The sequence below is a fragment of the Rhinolophus sinicus genome, chromosome 14 (assembly GCF_057876585.1).
Source record: "Rhinolophus sinicus isolate RSI-liver-muscle chromosome 14, RSI-T2T, whole genome shotgun sequence".
Lineage (NCBI taxonomy): Eukaryota > Metazoa > Chordata > Mammalia > Chiroptera > Rhinolophidae > Rhinolophus > Rhinolophus sinicus.
The window spans coordinates 149,684,593-149,712,472 of NC_142514.1; the positions used below are offsets into that span (position 1 = coordinate 149,684,593).

At 34.2% G+C, this 27,880-nt stretch overlaps 1 protein-coding gene across 7 annotated transcripts in view; it reads right to left on the reverse strand.

The window, feature by feature from the left end:
* Window positions 1-27,880, reverse strand: part of BTBD10 (BTB domain containing 10) — a 65,538-nt gene that overhangs the window by 4,885 nt on the left and 32,773 nt on the right. For all 7 annotated transcript variants that reach the window (XR_012497526.2, XM_074336024.2, XM_019729548.3 and 4 more), the window contains 5 exons: window positions 15,600-15,796; window positions 13,304-13,589; window positions 10,616-10,718; window positions 8,675-8,795; window positions 1,451-1,648 (listed from right to left, as the gene is read on the reverse strand). Coding sequence is in view for 6 of the 7 variants with exons in the window: in XM_019729548.3 (XP_019585107.1) it covers window positions 1,451-1,648; window positions 8,675-8,795; window positions 10,616-10,718; window positions 13,304-13,589; window positions 15,600-15,796 (905 nt within the window). In the remaining variant the exon portion in view is untranslated. The remainder of the gene's footprint in view (window positions 1-1,450; window positions 1,649-8,674; window positions 8,796-10,615; window positions 10,719-13,303; window positions 13,590-15,599; window positions 15,797-27,880) is intronic.

The following is a 27,880-nucleotide window of genomic DNA, read 5'->3' on the forward strand; positions in this document are numbered from 1 at the left end:
AGTCCTGTTAAGCTTCAAAGCTTAAGATAAAAAAATAAATAAGTAAACCAAAAAACACTGAAATGGAAAGCTCAACAACTGAAAAGGAAAAGCCAGGTGTTATCATAATTTCTGTATCACTGTAATGTCATTTCTGTGTTCTATGATTGGCTCTACTCTCTTCGAGTCAAACTTTTTGAAAACTAAAATACAAATTGTAAGTTTGTTCATTCCTCACTCAACAGAAAATAATGTAATAGATTTCTCTGAATTTTCTCTTTCATTTTTTCAAATTTTTATTCCACATATTATCATAGAAAACCATTGTCAGCAAAGAGCCTAGGAATGAGGAAATAGCAACAGAAATGTCTGTTACTACAACTGTCCACAGAAGAATCACAACATTCATTTAAGTACATAATGCAAAGAAAATGTCTCAATGTAAATTTTGAAAAGTGCTACCATAATTCGTTCAAATAATCTTTGAAAATTTTTAGAAGTCAAAAAGAATACCACTTGGAGTCTTTATTTTGTTTTTAGACAAGGGTATGTAAAATGGAAAAAACATTAAAGGGTTTAGGTACGTTCTATTTTCCTGAACTTTTCACTTAAATCTTAATCCTTACTGAGTCAAATCGGACTGGATTACAGAACAAGATGCTGGCCTATTTTACCTAGCTTTCCAAATCATTTTCAACTCTATCTTCTCCATCTATGAAACTGGATAAAAATACTGTATTCGGTTCATCAAGAAAAACAATATAAGATACATTTTCTAAAAAAAATAAATCAAAAGGCTCTAATTAGAAAAAGTTTGAAAGTATAGTAAGAAAAAAGTTGGTCATTGCTACTAAAGATACGATATTTTGGTCAGAGATTCCACAAAACTTTCTGAAGGGTCACTGTATCCTCCAGAAACACAATGATACTTAAAAAGGAACATCTTAGAAATTAAAGTCACCCTTGAAATCAATGAGTTGAAGCTTTTCATTTTATACACAGATAAAAACTCATCTTAAAAAAAAAAAAAAAAAAAAAAAAAAAGGCTTAGTTTTTATAATCTACTATTCCAGGATCTACTTCTCTAGGATGCTTCCAAATGCAAAGAAAAAAATCCATCAAGATCCAGATACTCAACAAAGAGCAAATCATCTCTGTGCGTGTCAGGGGTGGGCACACTTCTTCTGTACAGGGCCAGATAGTCAATACTTTGGGCTTTGCGAGCCATGCGGTCTCCATTGCAACTACTCAACTCTGCCATGGTAGCACAAAAGCAGCCATAGACAATACATAAAACCTCATTTATAAAAACAAGCAATAGGCTGGATTTGGCCTAGAGGCCATAGTTTGCTGACTCCTGGTGTACTTGAGAATTCAATGTACTTTCTTTATAAAAACTGTCCTCTGATTCAATAGTATAAAATAGAGAATTGGGTGTGACTGAAGAGAGCAAACATGCCACAATACTCACTCTGTGAATACTCTTCTCCCATCTGTGGTGGGTACTCTTCATCCCAATCAACGACATCATCGTCCGTAAGCACCACTATGTGGCATTCTCGTTCCCCACTCTGGGCACTCGCTACCATCAGAGGTAGGATCATTTCTTCCAGATAAAATTCAAACTGTCGACGAGCACCGTCATTTGATAACTCATGCATTAGGGCACCTGAAATGAAACCCACAAAAATCTTGAGTTTTTGGGGTGACTGATAAAACAAGAGCAGAAGCAACACACAAAACATGGAATTAGTTCAGCATCTACTTTGGGCCCCTACGGGCAATAGAGTGGTTATTCTCTAGTCAACAACAGTTTTCCTAGGAAGAGTTCTTACAGAGCTACAGAATATTACAGCAAAAAGGGCCAATAAAGACATCCAACAGTAAGCCCCTTCGTTTTACACATCATGAAGTAATCTGCCTAAGGTTAAAAAACTAATTTGCAAAATCAAAACTAAACTCCCCACCCGCACCCCCTTCCCTAGCCCAGGGCATTTTTTACTGTATCATGTTGTCTTCATCAGTATATGCAATTATATCTCAAAGTGAATATTAAGGCCATTCTTCAGATACCCATATGAACTAAAATAGCTCCCATATTCCATGCCTCACGTTTTCTTTCTCATAAAATTATTCACAAATAGCATTAATATTTCAGTGTAGGAAGAGGGATGAGAAGAGAAGGGCCAGCTGGCTTGGGATAAGGAAGGCAAAAGGCCAAGCAAAATACAGCAAGGTACAGGAATTACACCGCAGAACTGACCCTAGAATTGTGAGGGGTAAAAGATACACTTCACGTCACCTTCCTTAGGTACAAGCATAATGAACAACTTCCCAAATACACAGGCACAAACTCACCTGCACTGACCTAATGTTTTTTCTCTTATTCCTCTTCCAATGGCAATGTCCCATCTCCTAAGACTCTACCATCTCAGAAACTACTGGGAAGGTTACAGGACACTAGAACTCACATCTGCATCTCCCAAGGGAGAGTGTTTTCCCCCCTACAACATGTTGTCTAATTATATAATAACTACCAATAACATATAATTATAATAAAATGATTAAGTAATTAACAATCTATATTATTATCTAGACGTGTTTCTCTCTCTAGGCAGGCTACTTCCCTTTTTGTTTTTACAATTCCATTTATAGCCAAACCCCTAGATGTTTCAACACATTCTCTTTGCCCTAATTTCTGAACCAATTAGGGCTTCCACACTCACTGCTTTAAAACTGCTCTCACTATGGTCTCCAAATGACCTTCAGATTGTTAATGACAATGTATATTCTGATCCCAATCTGATTTGACTTCTCCGTTGAATCTCTCACAGGGATCACTCCCTCCTCCTCAAAATGCTCTCATTCCTAAGACTCTCTATACCAATTTGTCTGGTTTTCTTTCTCCTTTCTGGCTGTTTTTCTCTGGTCACCTTTACCAACACTTTCTCCTAGCTGTTCATTAAATACTGATATTTCTCAGGACGACTTTATTTTCTTCTCTCACCTTATGCTGACAATGCCCAAATTTATTCTTCTAATTCTGCTTTCTGTATTCTAGACGAATTATGTTCAACTGCCTTCTGGAAATCTCCACTTGTATGCCACCTCACAGGCACTTCAAACCCACTCAATATATCCAAAATTGAATTTAATAGTCTCTGCCTCTCTGCAGTGTTTTCTAAATCAGTAATTAGCTTCACCATCCACTCAAGTTCTCAGCATCATCTCAAGAGTGCCTGGCATTAATAGGCACTTAAATATTTGTAGAATAAATCAATCAATCCTTGGTTCCTCTTTCATCTCTTAATTCAATCGTTCTCCAAATGCTATCAAGTCCACCTCTTAAATACATCCTGGATTGTGTCATTTCTTTCTCTGGAAGATGGTATCTTCCAAAGATAGCTGCAAAATCTCTTACGCCACATGCTTTTCTGCAATGTGACCTTCACGCCTTGCAAGAGGTGGCGTCTGATCCTCCTCCCCTTTGATTTAGGCTGGTCATATACTGACTTGCTCTTTACCCGGGGAGCACGGCAGAGGTGATGGTGCAGGGCTTGCAGTTTTACCTTGGTCTTGGGAATGCTCGCTCTCCAAATGCTTCCTCTCTGAACTCAATCTCCAGACTTGGAGAAGCCCAAGCCACATGAAGAGGCTACATACATGTCCTCTGTGTGACAGTAAGAACTGACCCCAGCCTTTGAGTAATCCCAGTTCAGGTAGCAACAAGTCAGTGAAGAAGCCCCCAGCCTTTTAAGTCACCTCAGCCCTTCAATTCTTCACAAAATGAGGCTTCAGATATTGTGAAGCAGACATAAGCCACCTCTGTTGCATCCTGTCTGAATCCTTGATCCATAGAATAAAAATGATTATGCTACTACGTTTGGAATGGTTACACAGCAATAACGAGAACAAAGGCCATCTTCACTGCCCCCGCCACAGTGCAAATTATCGTTCATTCTCAGCCAAACTATTGTAAAACCTTCTCATGAAATTTCCCCAGCACTGGCTTTTGCCCCCTTATCTGTGGTTTTGTTTTCTGTGGTTTCAGATACCTGCAGTCAGCTGTGGTCAAAAATAATAAATGGAAAACACCAGAGAGAAACGATTCATACATTTTAAATTGTGCGCTGTTCTGAGCAGCGTGATGCAATCTCTGTCCAGCTCCGCCCCCCCCAGGACGGGAATCACCTTGTCCAGGACACACACTATATACGCTACCCTCCCATGAGTCACAGCAGCTGCCTAGGTTATCAGGTGAACTGTCGCAGTAGCGCAGGGCTTGTGTTTGAGTCACCCTTATTTTACGTAATCAGGGCCCCAAAGCATAAGAAAAATGACGCTGGCAATTCAGATATGCCATCGAGAATTCATAAGTGTTTCCTTTAAGTGAAAAGGTGAAAGTTCCTGACTTCAGGAAAGAAAAAAATCATTTGCTAAGGTCGCTAAGACCTACAGTAAAAACGAATCTTCTGTGTGAAATTGTGAAGAAGGAAAAAGAAATTCATGCTAGTTTTGCTGTTGCATCTCAAATTGCAAAAGTTACAACCACAGTGCAATGGTAAGTGCTTAAGATGGAAAAGGCATTACACTTGTGGGTGGAAGACATGAACAGAAAATGTATATACATATATACGGTTTGGTGCTATCTGAGGCTCCAGGCATCCACTGGGGGTCTTGGAATGTATCGCCTTCAGGTAAGGGGGGACTACTGTAACTCATTTTCCCACAGCAGCCAAATTTAACTATGTGTCTCCTCCTAGTTTAAATCTTTCATGGCTGTACTACTCTTAGAATAAAGGTCCCAAATCCCCAACTTGAGCCATAAAGCCCTGTTATGTGAAAAAGGTTATAAATCAGTGTGAACAGTCCTTTAAAAAAATATTTTTAAAAATACTATCCACATATGGATGACTCCCACATATAAATATCTAGCCCTCATTTCTCTCCTGAACTCTAGACATGTATATCCAATGTCCCACACTCAACATTTCTACTGGGATGTCTAATAGGTATTTTAAACATAACATGTCCAAAATCAAGCTTCGAAACTTCTCCCATGAAGTCTCCATCTCAGTGAATGGTAACTCTATACTTCCAGTTTAAACATACTCTACACACAACAATAACAACAATATAAAAATATCAAAGAATAAACAAGACCAGAGTAAAAATAAGACATAAAAGAAAACCGAATAAATGGAAAGCCAGAGCAGTTGGAGTAGGAATCAGTATAATTATGTTCATTCTTCTGAAAAATTAACTTCACGGAATCGTAGGGAAAAGCTCAACATTTTTTAAATAATTTTTTTGAATGTCTAGAACAGACATAGGTCAGATTTCAGTATGTTTGAGCCTAAGGATTACTGAGAAGGAAAAACTAATGATACTAGAAAAGATGACCAGTGGAAGAGTTCTAAAAATGTATGAGGGGATAAAATAATTTATTCATTCAACAAATGTTTACTGAGTCCTTACTATGTGGCAGGCACTATGGACACAAAGTTAAAAAAGGTATAATCCCTGTCCTCCAGTTCGAACTAGTTTAGTGTTACAAAGTGAAAAATAGAGCAAGATAGAAATAGGCGTAGAGATGGAGAAAGAGACAGAGACGGAGATGGAGATGGAAATGGGGACAGAAAACACAAGTGTCTCTGTAGTTTGTGCCTCTGTTTCAGTGACTCCATAGGCAGGCTCTGCCTCGGATTTCCCTTTCTCAATAGGCTTGGATATAACTTCAGTGTTTTAGACTTTGGTTGCAGTCCCATTATCTTCCACAAGGATGGTGCCTTTCTTCCTGGGCCTTCTGAATTGGAACTTTATTCAAACTTTAAATTTCATTTTCCATATCACTGTTACGCAAGGACACTGTATTTTCATTTCTTTTAGCTCTAGGCCTTCATTCCTGAGTTTAGCTCTCGTTCTCAAGACCTCTTCTGGATTACAGTGCTTACCTTAGGAAAGAACGGTATAGCTGAAGCAATGTACAGCCTATTTGGGGAGCTACCACTCACCACAGATTTCCCTTGGCTCCTGGTAAGTTCTACGACAGATGACTATGCAGTCAGTCCCTGTGCTGATCTTACCTATGAACATACCATTCCTTTAGCTTGGAACACACGTCCTCTTCCCTTTCCTCCAGAAGCTTCCTCAAGCCCCCACACCTGAGGTACAGTTCCCATGTGCTCATTTCGCATCCTATGCTTCCTCTAACACCATAATACAACTTCCTTGCTTATCCTCCACTGTACTACAAGCATCATGAGAAGGAACCTTGTCTTTTTTGTTCTTTTATATACCTAATATTTGGTATAAAGTGAGTGCTCAATAAAAATTCACAAAAGGACTGATTACTATGTAACCATTAAACAAACTGTTATTAAAAACTTTTTACTAATGCAGTTATTCACAATATATTTCCATGTGGAAATATAAAATAGCGTGTACAGTATGACCCTTTAATATTTTTCTTTTAATTTACTTTCATTTCCTAATTTTGCTACCTTATTTTTTAGCAAACCCGTATTTAACACTATGTGTCAAGCACTATTCATTTAATTTTCACAACAACCCTGTGAGGTAAGTGTTACTGTCTCCATGTTAAAGATAAAGAAACTAAGAAACAAGGTTTAAATAACTCGCCCAAGAAACTCAACTCTCTATTGAATAAACAGTACTTATTTGACTTCTTTTTAAGTGAAGAGACACACGTACACATTTTAGTGTAAAGTGCCATTACAATATTCAGAAAAGGCACTTATCTGCAGAAAAAAATTCATTTTTGGACTCAAGTCTACACCTACAGTATCCTTTTGTATTTTTATAAGACTATTTCTGTCTCTTCAAATTCTATTAGTTTTGTTTTAATAAAGTCTACAAGAATCTCTAAATTTTTAGTAACATATTACAAGTAATCTAGAAATAATTGTAAGTATTTAAAAGTCAAAAGTCTATTACATATGGCAACCATATTACACATATTTTACACCAAGATTCTTACCTACATTCCCTAACAGATAAATGAAACTTAACAGTGATGACGAGGTAAACTGTGTCCAAAGGATAACAAAACTAAAGTCCACATCATCTGTAAAAAATTCTAGTGTTTTTTTAAATCTGACAGTCACCAAAACTCAACATCTAATTGTATGAAGTTAAATTAAAATAGTCCCATGAATTAAAAAACACTAAACTTGACGTCAAGGATCTATAATTAAAATAATAAATGCTCATGATTTCTACTAAAAACACTTTTTAAGATGTAAAAACAGCAACTTTGTTCAAGTTTACAGATGTATGCTCCAGATGTCCAACTATTTGACTTTAAACTTTTAAATATCATTTACAGAGAAATGAACTCAGAGGGAGACCATCTGAATTTTATGGAAACTTTAAAGAATGTTTGGCAAAAATAAAATAGTACTTAGGCACAGACTTAAGGCCACTCATTTTCAGTATATGTGCTGCCGAAGCAAGCACAGGCCACTCATTTTCAGAGTTAGATCGTAAGCAAGCAAGGATAGTTATATTTAAGTATACAGTAGGTGCCTTAAAAATTTAAATAAAATTTCCCATTCACAGTTTCCAATACACCAATCTCTGAAAAGGTATGACTCCACTCTCTGCCAAGCTAGTGTTGAGTTTAGGTAATAAAAGTAACGATATGTCTGGAGCTAGCACAAGGTTATAACCACATATAGGAAACTTAAAAAATGGATTCCCACTGTATATAAAATAAAATGTAAGAACACTAGTTTGTATTAAAGACCTTCCATAATCTGGCCCACCTATTTATTCCCGTCTCCTTCTGGTTCTGATACAAACTAGGTTATTTACAAAGTGTACCTTCCCCATCTTTACTCCAAAAATCCCAACTCTTAGAATGACCTCCCTACTCTACTCTTTTTTAAATCATTCCTATTCCTTCTTTACTACCTGTCTCCTGTGAATTCTTCTCCAAACCCTCTAGCTGACAATAACCCCTCCTTCGTCTGAACTTCTCCAATCACTTAATATCCAAGTCAACATTTGATAATTTTCATAAACTATTTTGACTATATAATCACCTTTTTTTCTTAGGCATGGCATAACGGTGAAATGGTGGGGTGCTGAGGAGGAGGTGAGAAGAAAACATCAATCAAAGAGTTAGGATTCCTAAGTTCTAGACCTTGCTCTGAGACTATGCTTAACGTTCTTGAATGAAGTCATTTAACCCTTTGTATAAATGAGGACTAGGTAGTCAGTCTAAGATCTTTTTTGACAAATGCTGTTTTTGAGAATTATTTCTGTCTTCCATAGTAGCTTAGGATATTATCTTACATGGTAAATAGAAAAAAATTATGAATTTTTGGTTAATGAGCTCTAAAGAATGAAGTCAAACACCACATTTTAGCAAAGCCAGGGCTCCCAAGCTGAGAGGTAAAACATTAGCAACAAATGATAAAGGAAACAGTAGATGAAAATATAGGAGAGTCTATTAAAAAAATAAATTATGAAAGTTGAAAAAATGTTTTTGGAAAATTGCACAAGGAGCTCATAAACATGTCTATAAACTTCCATAAATAATCTTCATGGTATTAAAGTGCTTTACAATTTAATTAAACAAATATTTGAAGTCTAGATAAGTAGCACTATTTCAGTCTTTTCATTCCAATATAACTCTACAAACTACTCATACACAAAACGTCATACTTACTGAGATCTCTACATTTAATAGTGCTATATTCAAAAGAGATACAGAGATAGTCACATGCTTCTCTCAGTTCAGGAATAGATATGCCATCAGGACAACGGATTATTCCAGTTTTATAGTAATCCTAAAAAAAAAGGCAAAGAACACATAAAACATCTAGTGCAGGAGATAACCAGAACTTATTACTAAGGTTGGGCTGGGAGCATTTTCAAAACAGTAGAGCTCTGAGATTTGTGAATTGCATATTTTAAGATTAGATGGGACCTCCGTTCACCTAACAACTATTTCATTTAACCAGTAAGAAAAATTTAGGCCCACATAGGTTCACTGACTCACCAAGTCATAGAATTACTTAATAGCAGACGTAAAATGAGACCGTAGGTTTCCCCATTATTTATGCATCTCTTCTCTTGACTACATCATGCTAATTCATATATATTTCCTCCGTAAGATATTTTTCTATATAACTACCATAAATTTTAAAAACTTTTTTGAAAAGGAAGTTGAATAGTATATTTTAAGTTACCTTAAATATTACCTAGAGAATTGAGCAAAATTTAAGGTTTTTAGGAAAGAATTTCAAAGTCATATCCAAGTATTAAAATATGTAAAACAGAAGGCACAATTAGATATTCTTCTTCCAAATACTATCCTTTCATGTTTCCCATATTAACTACAATCAATCAATAGTACTGATTCCCAGAATCTACTTAAAATGTTGTTAGGGCTGGCCCCAGATTACAAATAAGTCACTCCATAGCTGAGTTATAAACATTTTTCTTGTCAACTCCATTGGGGGTCAAAAGTAAGTACGGACAGCTGAAAAAAGTACTTTCTAAAAGATTAAGATCTGCCTCAAACTTCTCAAGGTTCAGAGTCACAGAAACATAATTTCTAAAGTTGATGAATCAGTGGAAATCAGTCATCATTGGATACTTGTCTGAGTACTAACAACCCAATCAAGATCAACTACAGTTGACCCCTGAACAACACCAGACTTAAGAGTACCAACTCCCTGTATAGTTGAAAATCTGCATATAACTTTTGACTCCCTAAACCTTAATCACCAATAGCTTACTATTGACCGGAAGCCAATATAGTTGATTCACGTATATTTTGTATGTTATATGTATTATATGCTGTATTCTTATAATAAAGTAAGCTAGAGAAAAGAAAATGGTATTAACAAAATCATAAGGACAAGAAAATTTATCTACATTATTTATTGAAAAAAATCCACAAATAACTGGATCCTGACTGCTCAAACCTGTGTTGCTCAAGGTTCAACTGTACTTTTCCTGTCCTGTACTGCAGGATCCTCCCTCCTTTCTTCCCCCAAACTATCTGAGGAATCCATATTTTCAGACTGTGGCATAAACGTAGCACACTGTAATCAAATCTTTATCACTGATTTAAAATTACAAGTAGGGACTCTGTATTACTAATTCAAATATTCCTCAAAATAAAAGGTGAAAACCTCAAAATAAAGGATTAAAACAAAGACGCTAACAAATACATTTCAGATATGAGTTTTAAATGTTCATAAATGTCCGTATTGCTATTTATGTACAATAAAATACTGAATTCAAATAGCCACATTCATTCTCAGGTAGCAAAAAACGATCAACTTCTTTAAGAGAATTACAAGGAGGAAGGAGTAACGTGACTCCATAAATGTTAACATTAAACCCTTAAAAGAATTGTTTATGCAGACCTAAGAGATGAATCATCCCATATCCTGTCTTCCCATCGGTCATAAAATTCATTTATTTATATCATATTGTCTCTATGTATTAAAATAAAAATAAACAGTATTTTTTTAAAAAAACAGTACCCTGCATACCTCCATAAAGATATCCAAAATAGAATTCTGATTTCAATTCAAGTACCTACCAAGAAGGGGTCATATGATTAAGTCAAAACACATACGAAACAAAGACTTACCAGGATAGCTCGAAATACAGTGGAGCCAATTCCCTCTGCTACCTCATACTCTCCCTTCTCATTGGGTCGTGTAAAGTTATGTTCTCTGCCAGATCCAAACATCCTATAATAGCAAATAATTAAGATATATATCAATAGGTAGAATATTTCCTTCAAAAGAGAAAACTGATTTTTGCACAAAACTAAAAAGGAATTATAATTTAAGCATTCAATTATATCATTAAATTAGTTCAAGAATTTTTATCAGAAATTTATTCTGGAAAATGTAATAAACAAAGGAATATTTAAAATAGCTCCTTTTTGATGGGCAGGAACAGTAATATACATTCCCTATAAGCAAACAAAATCAACTGATAAAATTCAGAAGCTAAAGAACTTTCCAGCCCCTTGTCCTCAGGAACAAAGAAATATCAATCAGTTAATCTAGGGGCAAAGGTGGCTTTTATACTAATCTTACCAAGAAGGGAGAAAAAAAAAAAAAGGAAAAGGGAAACCATGTTATTTGTGCCTTTTCCTTAAAATTGCCATCTTTATTACAAAGTTAATGCTATAACACAGCAAATACAATAATCTAAACTAGGTAAAACTAAGATGTACAAGCAGGTTAGTTGTTTTACTTTTCACAATCTTAACTACAAATGTAAGAAATCTTGCTTAAAATTCTTACGCTTGCATTCTAGAATTGAAAAACAAGCAATCAAATAATGGGGCAGAAAGGAATGAAGAAGAAAAGAATGAAAAGTTTAAATGAGTAAAAAGCTCTTAATATTAATTTTTACATAAGAAAAATACAAATGGACATATTTTTTCAGGTTATGTTGTTGGCCCTGTAACAGTAACCATTTAGAAAAGAGTCAATTTGCAAAATATGTCCTTCAAAATGAGAAGTATAATGCATTACTCCCAAGAAAAAATTTATATTGTGATTCAAGGAAGTAGAACCTCCTCCAAATTTTGACATTTCACTGACTACAAAATTTCAGAACAAATGTGGGGGTCTGGCACAGGGTTGAAAACGTTTTCATAAGTTAGGGCATTATGTATGTACCAACTTCTATTTCCATCTTTTCATAAAAGACAGGACATTCTAACAAGAAAAATTTAGGATAAAAATCACTGAATAAATGATAGTTCTTAAATTGTACTTAACTATATGGAAGAAAAAAAAAGTAGAACCTCTGAATCTGATACCACTATTCCTAAAGTAAATATGACTGATCTAAGTATTTTACTCAACTACTTCCCAATTTAAATGTTTCCCCTTTTGTTATGACACAGAAACCTGTAAAGAACAAAGTTTTATTTCCAAGTTCCCAAAAGAATGCCAACTGCTTTATACAGTTTCCCGTGTATATTAATTTACACTGCCAAAGATATACTTTAGTCAACAGACGTGAAAAACCTTCATTGATACAAAAAAATCTTACAGGAATCAAGTGTAATGCAATTTTCTCAAAATACTTGAACTTTTTACAAAAGGAGAAAGCTATACTTTTCAGATCAATATTGATACACACACACACACACACACACACACACACACAAAATATATATTTTTAGAAAACGTAGCCTAACAGGTGAAGCAAAATACCAAACATCTACTTCTTAATTGTGTTTCTTTAAAGTTTAGCTAAAAAATAAAGTATTAACAGTGTCAAGTCATCCTCCTAATAGCTTCCATCAATAATCTTCTCCTATGCTACTAAAAATACATAAATACCTATAGTTCAAGTATTTTTTCCTCACATATGCAAAGCCAATGTTAAAAGAAAATACTGACCTACTCAAAACGTATAGTGTCATATGCTAGCATTTATTTTGTATTCAGACACTGACAAATATCACACACACACACACACACACACACACACACACACACAGGCATCCCAAGAGTGTTTAGGTTACAAAATACTCATATGTAACCTAAAAAAAAAAAAAAAAAGTTTTTTCTTACTTCATGTAAATTTCTACTTCATACAAATATATATGCCCCTTCATTTTACATTAGAGTGAACAGAAAAAGATACTAATTTTACATTTAAAAGGTATTTGATCCTAATTTTGGACACGATGAAAAATCGAGTCTCTACTATCTATATCATTCTTAGATTGCAGTTTCCACTACTACAAACTTTACATTAATCTATTACTCTCGATGAGCACAGATTAGATGATTATTAATCTCTCCTTCATTCTACTAACTACTTGTTAGTAACATTCCTTTTTGTGAGTATCTATATCAAACTGACGTTTCATGCTGACTTTTTAGCTAACCAACTGTTGGGTTTTTTTTCCTTTAAACAAATCTGATACCTGCTGTATTTGACTGTGGATTTTGGGAGCCCCAAGTAAAGGAAACATTATCACTGTTCAATTCACATTGTTAGATGCAATCTGTGGTTTCAGCCTGTCGAGGTCTTTTAGTATCTGTCTTCATTAACTAATATATTTGCTATTCCTACTGGTACAGCAAAGATCGTTAAAAATAAAACCAATTTCAAGATCTGGCTTTACCACTTTCTAGCTGTATAAACTTTAACCTTCAAAAGCTTAGTTCTTCCATCTGTAAAATAAGAACACTACACTCCAACAGAGAATTACCATTATGAAAAAAATGAAAAACTTACATAAAAAAATGATGTGAAGTACTTTATAATTAATAATATAAAGAACTGCAATAATACAAACCTGCCCAACATTGTATTTGGCTGTGCAGTAAAAATGGATGGGTCTACAACAAATCTAGTGTTATCCACTATTAGTGTCACTCGTTCTGATGTTCTTACATTCCGAGCTCCTTCTTTTGCATTTTCATATACAAATACCATCTCCCCAGATGTTTTACAGCTACTATCTGAACTTGACTGACTACTGTTTCTGCTGCTGTTCCCAGCACTACTACTGGAACCATTTGGAGATGCTTTTTGAGGACGAGGACTGCTTGGACGAGAGGAACTGTGATCTTTTTCTCGTTCTGAAATAAAGATGTTAAACCAAGTTATGCAAATTTCTCTTTAAAAAATGCAAGATCCATATATATCTTTTTAAAATTTTGATTTAGAAAAGTTGTTTAAAATCACAGCATTCCTGCATTTTTTTATCTCAAATAACATTTTCACAGAATACCATAAATATTAATTTATTTCTCAGGAATAAAACCTAAAATGTTTTCTGAAATAATTAATCTTTGTAGACTTTGTAGACATTTAAGAAAGATGTATATCTGACTAACGTTGGCCCAGACTATGATCAAAATTAAGGTAAATTTTATGTTATTACCCTACCTAAAAATATATAGAAACCCAAGGAACAGAATCACAAGTCAAATAAGTATTGAAAGTTAGTAAAAGATTAGTAAGAACACCAATTTAAAGTCTCCTAAATATTAAAAGTATTAATACTATTCTGAGAACACAAACTACAAACTTTTAAACCTCACTGTGTTAATAAGGGCATTTCAATACCAGCAATTTAACTCACAAAAGGAAGGTCCCAAAGGAAGAAATAAATTTCACTAAGGACAGCAAGAAGTACTTATTTTTCCAAATGACTCAATGTCTACCAAATGAAGTGACTTCCATAGCTGATGATAACAGTGCTTTCTTTCCAGTCTCACTTTTGTTGAATAAAACACTGCTACAAAGTTTATAGGATCACATATTATGTATAATTTTAATAGGTAGAAAATATTATTAAAATTCAAAGCATTTTCTTTAGATGTTCCAATATTCTACAAAGGGGAAATTAAGATTTTTGTGATGAAGTTTCCTTCAGAGGCTAGATCACTAAACTATAAAGGTGACCTAAAAATGTACCTCCATCTCATCAGTTTCATCAGCTTTTGCCAAATTCCTCCATGACTCAGGCTTACTTAGAACATTCTGTGCAGCTTTACTGATTATATAATTAGATTTGCAGTATCTCCAGAGACACTGTCACACCTCGCTTTTATTGCCTGTTTCCGCAATGCTGGTAGTATCCCAAAAGCAAAATTTGCTAAAGCAATAATTTATTATATCCTCCTAGTGTCTTCTTGTATACTGAACTTCACATATAACAAACTATAATCTCTTATTTATACTTCTGTTGATTTTTGGTTTATCAGTACTAGTCTGACTTTAAGGACCTACTTAGTTATTGATAACTTCTATACATATTTAGACCCTAATATAAATGATTTTGATTTATAATAATCAGAAACCTCATATAGTAAGTAATCCTATATAGCAAGTTGAGGTGTTTAATTTAGCCCCTTCCCCAAAGGAAAATGAAAATCAACAAGTTCACATCACTTGCGTACCTCTGCTACAGACTAGTACATTATATAGTCAGTCACACAATGCATTTACCTGGGGCAATAACTTTCATTTATAGTAATGTGTAGGAAGAAAAAGACCTGAGCCAGTTGGCAAGAAAGCAAAACATTTCAAATATTCCCTTTCATCTTCTATTCTTCTTATTAAAAATATTGTCAAAAATCAAAATAAATTACTCCTGATGGCTATTCTAGCTTTCACGTTCTTTTTTTCAGGATGATTAAGCAAGGATTCCTACCAATAATTTACTATTATTGATAGTAAATTTATTGTTGATGTTACTGATATTTACAGTAAATTTATTATTGGTAGCATTTATTATTACAATAATTTATAAACTAGTTTAAAATAAACCACTGCTATATATCTCCTAAGATAAAAATCAACTTGAAAATTTTTTTAATCTACATCTCACCATTATAAAAGCTTTCAAATTACTTCTCTCATACAACTGTTCCAGATTCTTAAAAATTAATTCGCTTTTACATTTCATTTAGTAAGTTGTTTTTCCACAGCAAGCACCAAGCTAAGCTAAAACAAGCAACTGAATAAAAGTAAGAAGTTAATTTTACTCTGAAGTATTAGGCACAAATTCATTGTCATTACTACTTCAAAAAGGTAAATGCATGCTTTAAAAAATTGTTGGGAAGGTTAGTTGATTTACCTACCAACATGGTGCTGTCGTGTTGGAGAAGTAACATTTCTAATACAAGGAGTGAGTTGAGATTCTGTTCTTTCATGAGATGAATCTCGTGATCTGTCACTTGACCTTCGTCTATCTCGTGATCTCTCATGTCCCCCACTAGCACCATGTAGACTCATTTTGGTGTGGTCGAGAACTCCTTTAGCAACACGTGAGGGAGTACTAATAAGTTACAAAAAAAAATTAACCATAAAAGTAGAACATGAGATACAAACACTTTTAAAGAAAAAAAACAAAAAACATTTAACATAAAACTACTAATATTTTGTTTTTTTAAGAGTTTATTTGAACCAAACTGACAAAATCTCAAATGCTCCAAAACTACTAATATTTTAAAGGGCAAGAATCAAACGCTACTTTACAATTCTGAAACCTAATTTACCTCGAACTTTTAGGTTTTATCAATTCTGGAGCACTCTCCAGAATTTTAAAGATCTTTTAAAGATCACAAAAATCCAACTCAGCTTTCCTTTTAAGGATGAGAAAACTAAAGCCCAGAAAGGTTAACTGACTTATAAATAAGTAGTAATAGAAGTAAAGTAGTAGTAGAAATAGTAGTAGTGACTTCCCATATCTAAATATTACTCAAATGTTTTTTTGATTTCTTTGATTGTGGGAGAAAAAGAGAGGGAAAAATCACCAGCTTCTGGAACTCAAAACTGAGGTATATGCCAAAGTAATTGGTCTCCTTGCCAAGTAAAATAATTCTACATGCTAAGTTCAATCAACTCATTTTGATTTTGATTGAACTCTTTTCAAAAATTTTAAAAACATTTCTCTAAAAAGCTTAACTGCACCGAATGTATAAAGTCACAGAATTTAAAATTTTAAAACATCAGATATAGAGTGCATTAACCCATGAGAAATAACAGAGAATAATGATTAACTAAAATAGTCTAGTTGACAGAATTCATTCACACAATTATTTATTAAGTTATATGTCCTATGTGTACAGTGCTGTGCTACATGCCAGTAGAGAAACTTCTTCAAGGAGCTTAGGTGTATCAGTAAAACATGAACATGTAGAAATTTAAACAATTCAAGAGTTATCCCAAATTTCAAATACAAAATGACTAAATATACCTCAAATACGTAGATAACTAATAAATGAGTGACAGATAATAAATGCCTTAAGATCTCAGAGGAAGAAGACATCACTGTAGATTAGGGTTAGTCACTGGTGAGTCAGGCACTGATACATAGATAAGATTTTAATAAGCAGAATAGATAGGTAGGAAAACTGACAGGACAAAAATTAGAGCTAGACCTAAGGCATTTTGCAAATTTACCATTTTAGCATACACCATGTTCGTGGTTTAAAAATATTAAAGTGGTTTATAGAAATAGAAGGAACTTCATGGCTTTAGAGTAATAAAGACTCAGAATCAAGTCATCCTTTAACTAGTAATTGCTTGACATGTTAAATTTACTTAACATTTTGGAAGCTTAGTTTTCTCATCTGTAAAATGTAGATTCAATTTACTTTCTAAAGTTAATATGAGAATTAAATGAAGTATATAATAAGTAAGCTGTTGTGCAATGTACCTGGCACAACAGAATCGTCCAGTAAATATTAGTTTATTTAGTTATGACAGATGAGGATATTAAAGTTCAAAATTGTAAGACTTGCTCAGTCACATACTAAGTGTATACGCTAATACTATAACCTAAGCCTTTTGAGTCATTCCAGTACCCTCTCCATAATACTACCCTGCTCTTCTTCGCCAAAACCACACTATTTAAAATTTAATCTTCTTGATAATTCAGTTTTAAATCCTGCAGCACTTCAAGGTCATCTCCTCTGTTAGATTATTAGTAATAACACTAGTTTTATTATTTTGGTGGTTTCTTTCATTATTAAAATCAGTTATCACTTCACTGTAACAGACTACAAATACAAAAGATAGGGCCGACTTTGTATTTATACCCTAAGAGTTACTTCTAGAGAAATAAAGGCAACCAACCTATCAGCCTTTATCAGTCACTTATCTCTCATAAATCTAAAGAAAAGAAAAATTCTACTCCCACCTTATTTCTAGTGAAAAAGATCAGAGTAGAATTGCATCTTTGGCACATCATCTTTTTTTTTGTTCCCAAATAGAACAAATCAAAAGATCCTACTGCATTTATGTTAAAAACTTAGACTAGAAACAACGGATTTTCTGGCTTAAGTCCTAAAGTAGGAAAAAAAAAGAAATCCACATAAATAGAACAAGGATTATATATAAAAAAAATAACTCCTCAAATTATTCTAGCTGCTAAGTTTTGAATGTGCTAAGCACATTTTCTAAATATGAATCTAACTGAAAATTTAATATACAAGGTACAAACACAACTACAACTAAGGCAAAAGCAGGATAAATGTTCAGTTTGAGTAAGGGCCAAGCAGACTGATTAATAGAAAAAGCACTTCCACCAGACATTTCTGCAGCTGAAAGATGAAATACTGCTAAGTGTTCTGTTGAAATATTGGCTTCACTTCTAAACTGTTCAGATTTTAAATGAATGTGAAAGATATAATACACTTCTCTCCTTTCTTTTCATTCCCACATGGAATGTACTCTGAATCAGACCTTCAAAACCTGATGTTATGAAACACTAATTATGTCCTACCCTATTTAATTAAATAATTTTAAATCAGGAAAGAACTCTAAGGATGAAAATAATTAATGTGTGCAAAATGAGGACGAGCAAATTCAGAGGAGATAATTCTGTTCTGTGTTGCATTTAAAAGAATTTGAGATACATGAATTGAGGACAGGAAAGGAGATGAAAAGCACAATGGCCCCCATATCTGCTTCCAGCCAAGACAATGTAACACGGACTGGATTTACTTTCTTGTCTGAAACAATCCCCTAAAATGGACAAAATAGATGAAACAAAGAGAGTGAGCCCTGAAAGATGGAAAACAAATGAGACAATAAGCCCAATAACTGCCCCAATTATTACCTTGAGAGATTTTCCAGAGTAAAACAAGGAGGCGAAACCCAGGTAACACCTGGTGTTAAGGATATGGAGCAGAGAGGTTGGGGACGATAGGTGGTTAGAGTTCTCAGGAAAGAGTCCCAGAGAGGGGAGAACAGCACAGACAAAAAGCCCTCAGAGATCTGCAGTGGGTCTTCCTCAAGTACTCAGCTTGATACCAACCAGCACACACGTGAGGAACCTACACGAGGCTGGGAAAGAACCAACTCAAAGGATTAGAGGAAACAGTGCCCAGGACTCTCATACAGGGCCTGTTCCTCCCAGTCAGGCTGGAAAAATCTCGTAACTCAGAGGATGCTGGGAAGAGAATCTAAAGGGTCTTGGCTCTGAAATGGGAAAGAATTAGACCTAAATTGAACACTGTTCTAGTCACATCCAATAAATCTTAACAGCAAGACCTGAAAACTCAGACTGTGTCCAAGTAACTGAATTGAACCCTAAAACATAGCTCAAGAATATTTATAGGAATGCAGAACTATCCAGCACCCAAACAAGATAAAAGTCACAATGCATAGCATCCAATAAAAAATTACTAGGCATGCAAAGCAGCAGAAAAACATAACGTATAAAGGGAAAAAAATCAATCAAATCAACCCAGAACTTACACACATCTTAAAATTAGAAACAAAGACATTAAAATAATCAGTATAACCACATTCCTCCAAAAAATTATGTAGAGATATAGAAGATAAAATAGAAATCAAACTTCCAGAAATAAAAATGATGATGTCTAAGATGAAAAATACACTGAATGGAATTAATGAAGATTATACATTATAAATGAAAAGATTATACAGATAAATGAATTTGGAAACACAGCAATAGGAAATAATCAAAATGAAACACAGAGAGAAAACAGAGCATGAGTGAGCTGTGGGTCAACTTTTAGTGCCCTAATATAGATATGAAAATGGAGTCCATGAAAGAGAGGTGGGGAAGAGAAAAAGTATTTGAAGAAATAATGTCTTAAAATATAGTGAATACTACAAACCGACAGATACAACATGCACAACAAATCCCAAAAACATTTTAAGAAAAAATAAAACATAAAAACAAAGCAAAACAAAAACAACCAGTCAATCTACATTTGTTATAACCAGTAAAACCATCTTTCACAAACAAAGGGAAAATGCATTTTCAGACACACACACACAAAGAGATAAATGAATTCATCACAAGTGAACTTACACATAAGAAAAATTAAAGGAAGCCCTTCAGGCAGAAGAAAAAATAATGCCAGATGAAAATATGGATCTACACAAAGGAATGAAGAACACTGGAAATAATAGCTACATGGGAAAATATATAATTTTTTTGCTTCATTGTTTAAATCTCTTTAAAATATTAGTTTAATCAATAATTAAAACAATATAGTATGAGATTTGTAACATATACATGACTAAAACAGCACAAATTTGAGAGGAAAGAATAAAAGTACACAATTATAAGGCTCTTATACAACAAATGGTATATCACTTGAAGGTAGACTAATAAGTTAAAGATGTATATTATAAGCCCCAAAGCAGCCACTAAAGTAAGGAAACAAAGAATTACAGCTAGTAATCCAACAAAGGAAATAAAACGAAATCATAAAAAAGATACAACTAATCCAAAAGAGGCAAAGAAAAAAGGAGGAGGATGGGGGAAACAAGAATAAATGGGAAAAAATAGAAAATAAACAGCAGGATTATAATCTTAACCTTATCTATAATTGCATTAAATGTAAATGGTCTGAGCCATAAAAGGTAAAGATTATCAAACTGGATACAGAAACCAGACCAACTATATGCTGCCTACAAAAAACACATTTTAAATATAAAAGTACAAAGAGGTTCAATATATAAAGATAAGGAAAGATAAACTATGCTAACGCTCGTCAAAAGAAACCAAGAGTGGCTATATTAATGTCAAAGTAGACCTCAGAACAAAGAATCTTACCTAGGCATTTCATAAGGATAAAAGGGGTAAATTCATTAAGAGCACTGAACAATCCCAAAAGTTCTCCTGCCTCATAACACAGCTGCAAAATACATGAGGCAAAAACTGATAAAATTACAGGGAACTAGACAATTCCACAACTATAGTCAGAGATTTCAATATCCCTCTAATAGTATTTAATAGAGCAAGTATAAAATCAGTAAAGATGAAATGGATTTGAACAACACTATGAACTGGCTTGACCAGTTGACATTTACAGAACATTTCTAACTGACATTTATAGAATATTTCACCCAACAAAAGCAGAAAATTCATTCTTTTCATGTGCACACAAAACATTTATCAAGATAGGCCATATTCTGGGCAATAAAACAGGTCTCAATAAACTTTAAAAAATTAAATCATACAAAGTATGTTCTGATTATAATGGAATTAAACGAAATTCAGTATAAGAAAGATATCTGGAAAATTCCCAAATATTTGGAAATAAAATAAAACCTTTCTGAATACACCATGGTGCAAAGAAGAAATCAGAAGGGAAAATAGAAAATTTTGAAGTGAAAAATAAACCCAACATATCAAAATATGTGGAGTGGCATGACATACAACAGTAGCTAGGTAGCAAATTACAGTATTAAGTGCTTATATTAGAAAAGATCAAAGGAAAATCACCTCAAGTTTGTACCTTAAGAAACTAGACAAAGAGCAAACTAAACCTGAAGAAAGTAGAAAAAATAAAAACCACAGTGGAAATCAAAATAATAGAAAACAAAAGTAAGGTAAACCAATTACCATATTTTGCCATGTATAATGTGTACTTTTTAACCCAAATTTGTGAGGGAAAAATAAAGATGTGCATTATATGTGGGTAGTACTAATTCCATTATCTATGTTTTTAATTTTTATTTATGCTTATAAAAGTGTAACTCGAGAAATCAATAACAATATCCGTAGGCAAAAATAATACCCTGGAATGGGATCATCGGTTTTGTTGAACTTCCAATGAACTTGGCCTTCTATGATGCGTAATTATCATAAATTTGTTACGAGTACGTAAGATTTCTTGTACCTTGTATCAATTCTTGTGTTTTGTAATAATTTGTTACATAAAATTTCCTGTACCTTAATAGTTAAAAACTACCTGCTAAAATTCCTTCATAATACAAAAAACAAGTACTTAAATGTAAAGATACAAATTTGAATTAAAACAAAAGATTTTTTTTTCCCTGAAAGTTTGGACCAAAAATGTGGTTGTGCATTATACCTGGGAGCGCATTATACATGGCAAAATATGGCAAAACTAAAGCTGGTTTTTTGAAAAGATTAATAAAATTGATAAACCTCTACACTAGACTGATTGGGGGAAAAACTGAGAAGATACAAATTACCAGTATCAGAAATGAGAGAGTTGATATCACGACAAAGTTTACAAATATTAAAAGAATGATAGAAGATATCATAAAGAACTTTATATAAATTCATCAACTTAGAACAAATTCAAACCTACCAAGACTCACTCAAAAAGAAACAGATAAGGTGAACAGCTCTATATTTATTAAAATATTGAATTTGAAGTTAAGAACTTCCCCTCTAAGAAAACTTCAGGCTCAGATGGCTTCACCTATAAATTCAACCAAGCTTTTAAGATAGAAATAATACCAATGCTACACAAACTCTTCCAGAAAATTGAAGAAAGGTATTTCCTAACTCATTCTACGAGGCCAGCATTATGGATACCAAAACCAGACAGACATTACAAGAAAACTACAAACCTACATCCCTCAGAACACAGGTGCAAATATTTTAAACAAAATTTTATTAATTCAAATACAGCAATTAGGTCAATACATCATGACCTAATAATATTTACTCTAAAAATGCAAGATAAACTAAATATTCAAAAGTCAAAGTCAATTCACATTAACAAATTAAGAAAAAAAATTGTAGCTCAATATAAATAGGAAATACATTTGACAAAATCCAAAATCCATTCCTGCTTATAAAAAAAAAACTCAGCAAAGTAGGAATACAATGGAATTTCATCAGTTGAATAAAAGATATCTATGGAAAACCTATAGCCAACATCATACTTAGTGGTCAAACACCAAATGCGCTCCTAAAATCAGAAACAAGACAAGGATTTCCGGGGTGGCCGGTTAGCTCAGTTGGTTAGAGCGCGGTGCTCTTAACAAGGTTGCCGGTTAAATCCCCAAATGGGCCACTGTGAGCTGCGCCCTCCAAGTCAACAACTACTTGACCTGGAGGTACGTACGGGTGCTGGAAAAACACACTCAAAATAAATAAAAGTATTTTTTTAAAAGGCAAAAAAAGACAAGCATTTCCACTCTCACCACTTCTACTCACAAATATACTGAAGATTCTAGTCAGAGCAATATGGCAAGGAAAAGATATAATGGGCATCCACATTGGAAAAAATAAAATAAAATGGTCCTTATCGTCAAATATGTGCATTTCACCGTTCAAGTGACCCCAATCCTGGCATAAGCAGCAGCCCATCTGGGCCTGGAACACAGTTTCAACTAAGCAGCCATGAGCCCAGCACAAGTGGTGGCTGGTGTCAGCTCACACTGTGATGCCCACCAAAGGGGCCCAAGACTCACACAAGCAGCAGCCAGTCTCGGACTGCAGTGCAGCCTCTCCCAGGCACCTACAAGCCCAGCACAAGCAACATGCAATCGCACATCATTTTGTAGCTCCTACTAAGAAGACCCAAGCCCAGCATAAGCAGTGGCTGGCCTTGGCGTACACCGAACAACCCCCGAAGAGGCTCCAGAACCAAGACAGCCAGTGGCCAGCTTCAGACCACATGAGCACCACCCAGCCAGCTCCACAAATGACACACCCAAAGGGCAGTCTTGGCTGGCACCATATCCCTGCTAAAGCGACTTCTGCTTCTTGGGGTCAGCCTCCACACAACAGCTCCTCCACAGCAGTCAGAGCTAGTCCTCACAGCCAGTCAGCCTGAGGGTCAACCACACCCACTGCCCTGTCAACCGCAATTGAGGCTCAACTACGAAGGGAGGACACACAAAACTCATAGAGGGAACGGTCCCTGGAGAACCTGGCTCAGGTGACACACAAGACTGTGACACTGGGCCCTAAAAAACACCTTATACATAAGGCCACTCTGTCAAAATCAGAAGATGGAGCAGACATACCTAATAAATGGAAATAAACACAATGAGTCAGCCAAAATGAGACAAAACTTGTACCAAATAAAAGAGAACAAAACTCAAGAAAAATAACTAAATGAAATGGAGACAAGTAACCTACCAGATACAGAATTCAAAACACTGGTTATAAGGATGCTCAATGAACTAAGGGGAAAAATGGATGAACTCAGTGAAACTTGAACAAAGAGACAGAAAACAAAAAATATGATAAAAAAACATAAAGAACCAGTCAGAAATGAAAAATACCATAACTGAAATGAAGACTACATTAGAGGGAATCAACATCAGATTAGATGAAAGAGAGGACAGAATCAGTGACCTGGAAGAAATGGTAGCAGAAAACACCCAATTGGAAGAGCAAAAAGAAAAAACAATCAAAAACAATGAGGATAGTTTAAGGGGCCTTTGGGACAACATCAAGAGTACCAACATTCACATTAAAGGGGTACAGGAAGAAGAGCGCGAACAAGGGATTGAAAACGTATGTGAGAAAATAATGATGCAAAACTTCCCTAACGTGGCAAAGAGAATAGACATACATGTCCAGAAAGCTCAGAGAGTCCCAAACAAGATGAACCCAAAGAGGCCCACAACAAGACACACAATAATTAAAATGCCAAAGATTAAAGACAAAGAGAGAATCTTAAAAGCAGCAAGAGAAGAAACAGTTAGCTACTTTCAAGGCAGCTCCCATTAAGACTGTCAGCTGATTTCTCAACAGAAACTTCGCAGGCCAAAATATTCCACATGATGAAAAGCCAGGACCTACAACCAAGATTACTGATCTCACTTATATGTGGAATCTAAAGAACAGGATAAACAAGCAAACAGAATAGACTCATAGATGCAGAGAAAAAACTGCAGTTGCTAGAAGGGAGGAGGGGTTGAGGATGGGAGAGAAGGTGAAGGGATGAGAAAGCACAAATTGGCAGTCATAAAATAGTCATGGGGATGTGAAATACAGTGTGAGGAATATAATCAATAACGCTATAAAATAATGTAGGGTGCCAGATGGGTACTGGACTTATCAGGGGGATCACTTCATAGATTGTGTAGATACCTGACCACAGTGCTGTACACGCGAAGCTAAAGTAGAATAAAATACTGAATGTCAACTATAGTTAAGTGTGTGTGTGTGTGTGTGTGTGTGTGTGTGTGTGTGTGTGTGTTCACAAGACGTAAAGTACAGCATAGGGAATATAGTCAGTGGTACTGTAACAGCTATATACGATGTCAGAGGGGTAGTAGGCTTGGGGGGTGGTATCACTTTGTGAGGGATGTAAATCTCTAACCATGTTGTTTTGTACACCTGAAACTAATATATATATACAAAATCAATCAATCAATCAACAACCAATTAGTGTTGGCAAGAATGTGGAGAAAAGACAACCCTTGTACACTGTTGGTGGGAATGCAAATTAATGTAGCCACTATGGGAAAGGGTTTGGAGGTTCCTCAAAAAATTAAAAACAGAACTACCTTATGGCCCAGCAATTCCACTTCTGAGTATTTATCCAAAGAAATCCAAAACACTAATTCAAAAAGATATATGCACCCCAATGTTTACTGCAGTAGTATTTACAATAGTCAAGATATGGAAGCAACCCAAGTGCCCATCAATAGACAATTGGATAAAGAAGATGTTGTACATACATGCAATGGAATATTACTCGGCCATCAAAAAGAATTAAATCTTACCATTTGCAACACCATGGATGGACCTAGGGGTTGTTACGCTAAGTGAAATAAGTCAGACTGAGAAAGACAAATACCACATGATCTCACTTATATGTGGAATCAAAAAGACAAAATAAATGAACAAACAAAATAGAAACAAACTCATAGACACAGAGAACAAATTGGTGGTCACCAGACTGTGGGGGGTGGGGAGAGATTGAGGGGATGGGTGAAAAAGGTAAAAGGGATTAAGAAGTATAAACTGGCAGTTACAAAACAGTCACAGGGATACAAAGTACAGCATAGGGAATATAGTCAATAATAATGTAATAATTACATATGGTGTCAGATGGGTACTAGACTTATCATGGTGATCACTTCATACGTCATATAAATTTCTAATCACTGTGTTGTACACCTAAAACTAATACTGTATGTCAAGAGTAATTGAAAAATAAATTTTAAAAATGGAAAAAAATTTTTTAAAAAGAACTACAGATACACAACACAGTGGATGGATCTCAAAGGCATTATGCTGAATGACAAAAACCAAAATCCCCAAAGACTGCATATTATCTGACTCCACTTATGTAATAGTCTCAAAATGACAGAATTACAGCCATGGAGAACAAATCAGGGGTTGCCAGACATTAGGGATAGGGAAAGGGTGTGTCCCTAAAGGGGTAGCATGATGGAATTTCTTTATGGTGATGGAACCGTTCTGTATTCTGATTGTGGTAAGTTACATGAATATACATGTGATAAACTATCATAGACTGTATACCAGAAAAAGAAAAGAATGCACATAAAAACTGACGTCTATAGTTTAACTATAATAATGTACCCAGGTCAATTTGCTGTTGATAATGTATCTGACTACATTTATGAGATGTTATCACTGAGGAAAGCTGAGGAAAGAGCACCCAGAAACTCACTGTACAATTTTTGAAATTTCTTGCAAATTTAAAATTTCACAATAAATTTTAATACACGTTAATTTTAAAAAGCAACAGACGATGTAAACACAGAAGAAAGCAAAACTATAATCAATAAACTCAGTGATATAAAAAATATTGTATCAAGAAAACAAGGGCAGGGATGCTGTTTGTTTATTTTTATAGAAAATGAGAAAGTTCTGAGAAATTCAAAACACAATAGCATAAATTTTAAAAGGTTACTGAAAAAGATGAAAGAAGAATTGGGAATAAAAGGACAAAAAGATAAAAAAGAGAGAAAAGATAAAAAATTAGAGAACTAATGAAGGAGTTCAACATCCAACTAATATTAATGTTCCAGAGAGACCAGACATAAGTAAATTATCAAAGAAATAATACATGAAAATTTTTCAGAAGTAACTGATATTATTAGCACTGCTGCTCTGATAGAAATTATCGTCAAGTATTTTAAATATTTTAAAAATATTATATTAAAAATACAAATGAATCAGCTAAATAAATATTTATTAAATAAAAATAGTAAAATATCTACAGAGTGAATGAAACTCACTTATGTATTGCACCCATGTGTACTATACACATGGTATATCCTTATAGCTCTTTGGGAAATTATCTTATCTTTAAACAATTCCAGCAACTAACATCATAACCTGGTGAATCTTATTAACGTTTGTTGAATTTAGCTCAAGTTTCAGGGGATATGTAACATCTAAGCATTTCCCTTCATCAATTGTTTATTCCTTTTCAAACCCTACCATATACGTGTGTGTATGAGACACAGATATAGCTTTCCGGTTTACAAAATGTTGCAAACAATCAAGCTTTAAAAAACATTTTTTTCCTTAAAAATGAGGTAAGCATCCTTATAAATTTCATATTAGATGCTCTCATCTATTTGAATTAGTCTTTCTTTATTAAAGAAGTAATATTTTAAATCTTATTTTTATTTTGGGGAAAAATAAGCTGTTTTTATTAGTATAACAAATATCTTGTGTTCTAGCTTTTTCATTTAACCCTTTAAATGATTTTATATTAATATATTTTTGAAGCAATTAACTTGCATATGCTTTTTATAAGCATTTTTAATGTAAGGCAAGAGTTCAAAACTGTGGCCCTGGTCCAAATTCAACCCATTATCTATGTTTGCAAATAAAATTTTATTAGAACACAATCCTGCTCATTCATTTATACACTGGGGTGCCAAAAAAAGGTACACACATTTTAAGAGATGTTATCTATGTATTATTAATACCTTTCGAAGTTGAATTGAATTATGGTATCAATGTGTAACGGCAGAAGTCAAACGTGACTTGTATTCATCTTCTGTTATCGGGTATATATTGAGTATTAAATTTTAACATAGTTTTCTTCTTTCTTAAAATGTGGATACATTTTTTTGGCACCCTCTGTATTGTTTATGGGTGTCCAAGAATAGTTTTAATACTAGTCCTAATCCTGACGTGTTTCTCTTCTTCCTAAAATGCCATTATTAGAGA